Source organism: Montipora foliosa, chromosome 1 (genome assembly GCF_036669935.1).
Source record: "Montipora foliosa isolate CH-2021 chromosome 1, ASM3666993v2, whole genome shotgun sequence".
In the NCBI taxonomy this organism is placed as follows: Eukaryota; Metazoa; Cnidaria; class Anthozoa; order Scleractinia; family Acroporidae; genus Montipora; species Montipora foliosa.
Window position 1 is genome coordinate 32177120 of NC_090869.1, and position 7701 is coordinate 32184820.

The 7701-nt window shown below is 45.8% G+C and overlaps 2 protein-coding genes across 2 annotated transcripts; both read left to right on the forward strand.

Annotated features, from left to right (window-relative positions):
- Positions 1-291: 291 nt before the first annotated feature.
- Positions 292-2319, forward strand: LOC138012992 (titin homolog). Its single transcript, XM_068859951.1, has one exon. It carries the CDS (start codon positions 292-294, stop codon positions 2317-2319), a length of 2028 nt encoding a protein of 675 aa, XP_068716052.1.
- A 164-nt stretch (positions 2320-2483) lies between these two features.
- On the forward strand, positions 2484-3740 carry LOC138012999 (uncharacterized). Its single transcript, XM_068859962.1, has one exon. The coding sequence runs from the start codon at positions 2484-2486 to the stop codon at positions 3738-3740; it is 1257 nt and encodes a 418-aa protein (XP_068716063.1).
- Positions 3741-7701: the final 3961 nt, after the last annotated feature.

The following is a 7701-nucleotide window of genomic DNA, read 5'->3' on the forward strand; positions in this document are numbered from 1 at the left end:
TTTCCTTTGAAATTTAACTTTTTAGATAAAAGCATTTGATGATTATGCCTTTTTATCATTAAAACTCATTGCGTGTCGTATTTTTGTGTTTTTAAACGGTCTCTTTTAGGGGTCAAAATTTACTTAAGCCACGCTTAGATTGGTCTCCTTTAGGGGTTAAATCCAAAATTTCCGACGAGCATCCCCGTCTGTTTCATATGGGTGTCCCCCCCCCCCCCCCCCCCCGAATCGGAAAGGGAAAACTCATACCGATAGTTTGACGTAAAAGACCGTGAATTTACAGAGCATAGAATGAGAATTTCCGAACGTATTCAATCTCTTCAGAGAGCATCGTACGCCGAATCCAGATCAAGTGCCTTGAAATCTAGGCGATCTGTCACATCAAAATCTTCCACTCGTAAGTCCTCCCTACGTTGCGTTTCCTTAGCAAGAGCCGACGCCGCTGCGAAAGCCGAGAAAGCAAAAATAGAAATGGAATTTCTTGAAAGGAAGACCGAACTTGAGCGCTTCCGATTAGAAAAGCAGTATGCTCTGGCCAAAGCAGAAGAGGACGACGCACTTAGAGGGATTTTAGATGAAGAATCCAAACCAGTCGTTCAGATTAAAAGGAAAACCACACGAGATGAAAGGTTCAAGTCGTCACCCGACGAGACTACAGTTCCGGAAACCGTCAAAAGTGAAACGAATCGCAAAAGCCCTCCCTTTGTTCCGAAAGCGTCGCCGGAAGCCCTTCGTACACAAACAAGCACTCAGAATCGTGAACAATTTTCAAACACGAATCTGGCCTTAAACCAACTAATCAGTCTTCTAGCTCGGCAAACTGAACTGAGTTCGCTCTTCATTAACCAGCAAAAAACTTTTCATCTTCCCGTCAAAGAGCCGCCAACATTTTCCGGTGATTCTTTTGAATACCCCGCCTTTGTGACAGCATTTGACAGTATCATCGCAGCAAAAGTTTCCGCCGAAAAAGACAAGCTATTCTTTCTCGAAAAGTACACGAGCGGGAAAGCAAACGAAGCGATTAAAGGTTTCTTAGCAACCAACTCTGACACTGCATATACCGAGGCACGAAAGTTACTCGACCAGCGTTTTGGGAACCCTGTGGTAGTCTCAGAAGATTACAAGAAAAGGCTTAGAAATTGGCGGCAAATCAACGAAGGCGATAGCAAGGGATTGCGAGAGTTTTCCGATTTCCTAATCCGATGTGAAGAGGCCATGAAATCCATGAAGTCAATGTCTGAGCTAGATTCCACGCAGATTCTACAGTCCATTTCTGCTAAGCTCCCATCGTACTCAGGTGTTAAATGGTGTAGATTCACACACGAAGTACAATCAAAGGATAAAAAACTCGTTGGTTTCAAAGACTTTGCGAACTTTGTCAAACAAGAAGCAGAGCTTGCTAACGACGCTATATTTTCACCCGACGTGTTGAAAAGGGAGCGAAAGAAGAACGGCCCTCCCAGAGACAACAACCGACTCTCAAAAACCAAGCCTCAAGGTGGGCCTGATCCCAGCCAGTCGTTCGTTACGTCCGCCAATCTTGCAAAGCGAAGCGAACAGAAACAGCAACCGCCCACAAGAGTACGTCTACCACCCTGCCCCATCTGTGAGAATAAACACTTCATAGCGAAGTGTGCCACTTTCAATAAAGCCACAGCGGACGAAAGGTTTGAAATGTTAAAGAAGTTGCACCTGTGTTTCAGCTGTTTCAAAACCAATCACGTATCATCAGAGTGCAGGTCCAGGTCGACCTGCGATAAATGCAGCAAGCAACACCACACCCTACTGCATGGAACCACACCAAAGCAATCACCAAGTACTGGACCGCCACGAGGTCCCCCAGAACAGCCACAGCCACCCTCCGCCGATGAATCCGCACACTCAAACGCTACTAGCACTGTTAAAAGCTCTGCTGGTGTGTTGAGCTCTGCTACCACGTGCCGGACCGTGCCAGTCGTCCTGTACCACAAAGACAATCCTAGCAACGAAGTCAAAACGTATGCGCTTTTGGACGATGCGAGTGATACAACGTTTATAACGAACAAATTAAAGAGCGAGATCGGCATTGAAGGAGTTAGCACTAGCCTCAACTTAAGCACCATGCATGGTCGTGAAGTTGTCCCAGTATCTCTAGTTGACGGATTGGTCGTTGAGCGCCCCGACAGGCGCGCTAAAGTTGATCTTCCAAAAGCATACGCCAGAGATTCAATTCCATCGAGGAAAGATCAGATTGCCCTAAGGCAATCAAGCCGAGAGAAATTGTGGCTGGAAGAAGCGGAGACCCCTATGCAGTACGAACTCTCCTTGGATGGTGTATAGTTGGACCGGCCAATCCCCCTGATACCCAAACGGACGAAGACAGCGTAGTCACCTGCAACAGGATCGTAGCTAAAGAGATCGGACGTGATACTACTGATAAAGGAATAAACTTCGTGCTAAACGAGCCGACGAAGGAACTCATCAACGTCACTGCAATAGTGAAGATGTTTGAACAGGATTTCGCAGATCACAAAGGCACGCCCGCCAAGAGTCTCTCAATGGACGACCGAAAATTCTTAAAAATAGTCAAAGATGGTATTCACCGAACTGACGATGGTCACTATGAACTCCCTCTTCCACTCAGAGACGAAGCCATAAGCCTCCCAGACAACAAAGAAGTAGCGCTTCGACGACTGAACCAGTTAAAGAAACGATTTGCTAGCGACGAGCAATATCGAGAAGATTATGTTAAATTCATGAACGAAGTGATCAACAAGGGCTACGCCGAAGCAGTACCAGCCGAAAACGCGACCAACAGAGCCAAGAAAAACATATGGTACATACCACATCATGGATTGTATCATCCAAAGAAGAAGACGTTTAGAGCCGTTTTCGATTGCGCCGCGACTTACCAGAATCAGTCTCTGAACAAAAACCTGTTACAAGGACCAGACCTGACGAACAACCTGGTGGGAGTGCTGACAAGATTTCGTCAGGAGCCAGTCGCCTTCTGCTGCGACATTGAAGGCATGTTTCATCAGGTGCGAGTCAACGAAGAACACAGGGACTTGCTGCGTTTTCTCTGGTGGCCGAACGGCGATACAGCGAAAGAACCACAACAGTACAGGATGACAGTCCACCTATTTGGAGCCACATCCTCCCCTGGCTGTGCAAATTTTGCGCTAAAATCTACGGCTGACGACCACGAAGCTGAATTTGGTGTGACTGCCGCGAACTTTCTGAGAAATGACTTCTACTTGGAGGACGGTTTAAAGTCCGTAGGCACAGTCCAAGAAGCAGTCAAACTCATTAAGAACACAAAGGTGATGTGCGACAAAGGCGGTTTCAATCTACACAAGTTTGTGTCAAATAGTAAAGAGGTGTTAAAGGAAATTCCAGGGTCCGACAGAGCAGATGGCGCAAGGGATATAGACCTGGACCTCGACTCACTTCCCCTGAGAACGTACGCTCGGAGTTCAGTGGTGCGTCGAGACGGACTGTTTTCAGTTCCGAATCGTTCTCCAGGACAAACCGTGTACCAGGCGAGGCATCTTATCCACCATCAGTTCCATCTTCGATCCTCTGGGTTTTGTTTCCCCACTCCTCCTACAAGGCAAGTCCATCCTACAGGAGCTGTATCGACAGGACTTAAACTGGGACGATCCCATCCCCGACGAAATCAAAGCCAAGTGGCAAAGATGGCGAACAGAACTGATGCAGCTGGAGAGCATATCGATCCCGCGGTGTTTCAAACCCGATAACGTTGATCGTGTGATCAGAAAGGAGTTGCATCATTTCTCAGATGCAAGCATGGAGGGTTACGGACAGTGTAGCTATTTGCGTCTTGTGAACGAAGACGGACGCATTCACTGCGCCTTCGTAATGGGCAAGTCCAGAGTGGCCCCCCTTAAGCCGGTGACTATACCTCGCCTAGAGCTAACTGCAGCCGTGTGCTCCGTCAGGGTAAGCGAGCAGATTCACCGAGAGCTCGATTACCCAGTCGATCAAAACTTCTTCTGGACCGATAGTAAAGTGGTTCTGGGCTACATCGGCAACGAAAGCAGGCGTTTCCACGTATTCGTATCGAACCGAGTCCAAGAGATTCAAGGCAGCACCAGCGCCACTCAGTGGAAGCACGTGACGAAGCGTCTCGTGGAATGAAAGTGCGAGAGCTGCAAGATTCCCGATGGCTCCTTGGACCAACATTCTTATGAAAGAAGGAGAACGAGTGGTCAAACTGCGACAAGGTTGACCACAGCCACGACGTCCGACCTGATGACCCAGAAGTTAAAAGGTCAGCGGCAATGGCAACAAGAACCACGGAAACACGCTACCCTGACATCTCTAAAAGGGTAGAGGGATTCTCTGATTGGTTCAGAGCAAAGCGCGCAGTAGCGATCTGCATCAAGTACGTGAAAAAGTTGAAAAATCGAGTAAACAAGGCCAAAGAAGAAACTTGTGAAGTTAGTGTCCACGATTTAGAGGCTGCTGGAGCTCTCATTATTCGTTCGTTTCAAGCAAGCGCATTCCGAGAAGAGATTGACACATTGAAACGAAACAAGCAAACCCAAGCCGAAGAAAATAAAGAAAACCTTAAGTTCCACAGTGCTATTTACAAGCTGGACCCGTTCATCGACAAGGAGGGCACCCTGCGAGTAGGCGGTCGATTAAAGAATGCAGAATTGCCACCACCCATTAAGCATCCAGTGATCCTCCCCAGGGGTAGCCACGTATCATCTCTCATTGTCAGACACTTCCATGAGCACGTTGGCCATTAAGGGAAGGGAATCACCCTTAACGAAGTACGCGCCAATGGCTACTGGATCATCGGAGGTATATCTGCAGTAAACAGCGCGATCATGTTTCAAGTGTTGCAAACTCCGCGCCCTAGTGGTCGAACAGAAAATGTCCGATCTACAAGAGGACCGTCTTGAATGCCACCCGCCATTTACATACTGAGCGGTCAACTACTTCGGGCCGTTCACAATTAAAGAAAACAGAAAGGAGATTAAGCTCTACGGCCTCTTATTCACCTGCATGGCTTCAAGAGCAATACACTTGGAAACTACAACCTCGTTAGAAACGGATTCCTTCCTGAACGCATTAAGGCGTTTCCTCAGCCGCAGAGGACCCGGACGTCAAATACGCTGTGACCAAGAAACGAATTTCGTAGGAGCTCGGAGAGAGCTTAAAGAAGCTCTTGCGTTCTGCGTCTCTTGCGTTGGAGACGCGTACAACACTTGGCCAATGAATTCTGGTCGCGTTGGCGGAAGGAGTTCCTCTTCAGCTTGCAAGAGCGTCAGAAGTGGTCGCGACCTCGCAGGAACCTGACCATCAACGATATTGTCCTTGTGAAGGATAATAACACAGCTCGTAGCATGTGGCAGCTCGCCCGTGTCGTCGCCGTGTACCCAAGCGGAGATGGACAAGTGCGCAAGGTGCAGGTGGCTCTTGCGGACAGCTGCCTAGACAGTAAAGGCAAGAGAACTGGTGAAATGCGCTAACTGGAAAGACCCCTTCAGAAACTGGTGCTCCTGGCATCAGCATGCGAGTAGAGACCGGGAAAGTCCCGGCCGAGGAGCCTACCACCGAGAACGAACTGTGAGCGCTGATTCACGATTATACACAGTGACGTCATGAACACCGGACATTCTTAGTTACAGTTATATAAGCAGTAATTAGTGAAATATAAATATTTCAGGGGAGCCATGTAAAGGACCCCAGAACGAGACTCATCTATTTCCGTAGTTATTACAAGTGATTCTTTCTGATTCGCTTATTTTAATTCTCTAGTGTTACGTCATTAGCTTTACCCGTGGAAATATTTAATACAAATAGCAGCATCTTGCCACTAGCTTTTAGTCCTCGTTAGTTTTCACCTTGATTGGAGCGCCTTCAATAGTAATAGCAGTTCATTACCTCACCCTTGGCCCTTGAGTTCAAGCGGGAACCGATGTGTAAGTGCAATTACCTTAATACCTTTTTTTTTAAGGACTAGTCTCGGACAATAGTTTTCTAGTGCAAATACTACGTGGTTCCCTCTACGTGTGGAATTCAAGTCAAGCACGTGACATCGCCCCAGCCTTTGTTTCTTCAAGCATTAAATTCAAATTACAGTTAGTTCCCCTTTGTGTTTGTAGACATTTCCAGCATTTTGGTTTCATTCTCCTGCTTTATGTTTCGCTCGTCATAGCACTTCCGCAAGCAGTGCTAAAATTTAACCACGTGCTCGTAGTTTTTTGAATAGTAGTTTGTCTTCGCCCTTATCTATGTTTCTTTTCATATGCTATTCGACTTAGTACGAGTACCTCGATTTGATTAGTCTCAATTTCTGTCTATTTCGCTTGTTTTATTCATAGTTTAGCTGCTTGTTAGCTTGTCCTCGTTAAACTATGATTGGAATGTGTATTCATCTTACACTTTCGTGATCATTTGTCATCTTGGTAACCCGCAAATATTTAGTAATTAGTTTGTATAATTTCGCATTGTCTTTCAGTTTACGTTCGATTATCGTCAATTAAATCACCAACAATCAGTGTCAACCTGTGAATCCTGACTTTACTCGACTAGTAAAGCATTCCCGCTCGCTACGTTCATCGCGACAAGTTGTTTAGTTCGTGACCTTTAGCTCTTCAACAGTCGCCGTGAGCCTGACGCTACATTCCCTAATACTAGCGATGAGACTTCTCTATCCATTAGTAACGTTGTTTTAAAGACAAACAGTTCATTTTGCCAATAACCAGTGATCATCACCCTTCACTAAAAAAATGAAGAAATATACAAGAGCACGAGCCGTGGACGCGCCGAAGGCGAGTTCTGAAGCGTCTAACTGCCTCTTGAGTGCTCCCATGGCTTGTCTCTGCCAGGTTGTCTTATCACATGACCATTTTTATTGTTCAGGCAAATCACAGCGTTACTTGACACGAGCTCATTTAACGCGACTTTCGGAGAAGGCGTACGTTCGCAATCAACTAAAAGATTTTAATGAAAAAATAAGTTCGATTAGGAAATCTGAATTAATTTGCATCTTTTCGAGGAATTTGAACCTACCCAAAACTGAGAATCTGTTTATTTTTGTAAACTACAGTAAGGCCTTTCATGGCCTTCTACAATTTAGTCGGTGCACACTATGATCTCTCCGCTGAGATGAATAAAATGAGGATGTAATTTTAAACTTTTGCTACTGGAAATGTACAAGCAATTTCTCAAAAAAGCTCAACACGATAGTCAAAAACATATTTAGAGTTATAGTGTTCTTGTCAATGAGTATTCATTTTCTGTATATATATTTGGGATAACATCTATATTGGGACATCAATATTTTTAAGGGCGCTTTCTTGAAACAAACTATACTTGAGAAAAAGCGAGAGAAAGACCTGTGGGTTTTTAAACACGAAACAAATTCTGCATAGCAAGCATTTGAAGGAAGAAAATGGGAGACCAGTCAGTCGTCTTTTTTTCTTTGATTTTCTTGCTCCCCACCGTCCTCCCCCTGCCTTTCATGCAGACATCTTCCATGGAATTTGAGAGAAGTTTAATATAGGCTATATCTGAGAGCACCTCCCCCCTCCCCCCCTCCAAACATGATATCTCACACTGAAAGAGAGTGCCAGTACAACGTGTGCTTCACCCCTGGCGAACTGTGAATGAGAAGTGTTGCAAGTCAGGTACGATTGATTGAGTTTTTTTTTTAATTTCGCAAAAGCCCCTTGTGTTGATTTC

Excerpts from the sequence above, each read along its gene's own strand:
- LOC138012992 (XM_068859951.1), top strand. The coding sequence starts at position 292 with ATGAGAATTTCCGAACGTATTCAATCTCTTCAGAGAGCATCGTACGCC.
- LOC138012999 (XM_068859962.1), top strand. The coding sequence starts at position 2,484 with ATGTTTGAACAGGATTTCGCAGATCACAAAGGCACGCCCGCCAAGAGT.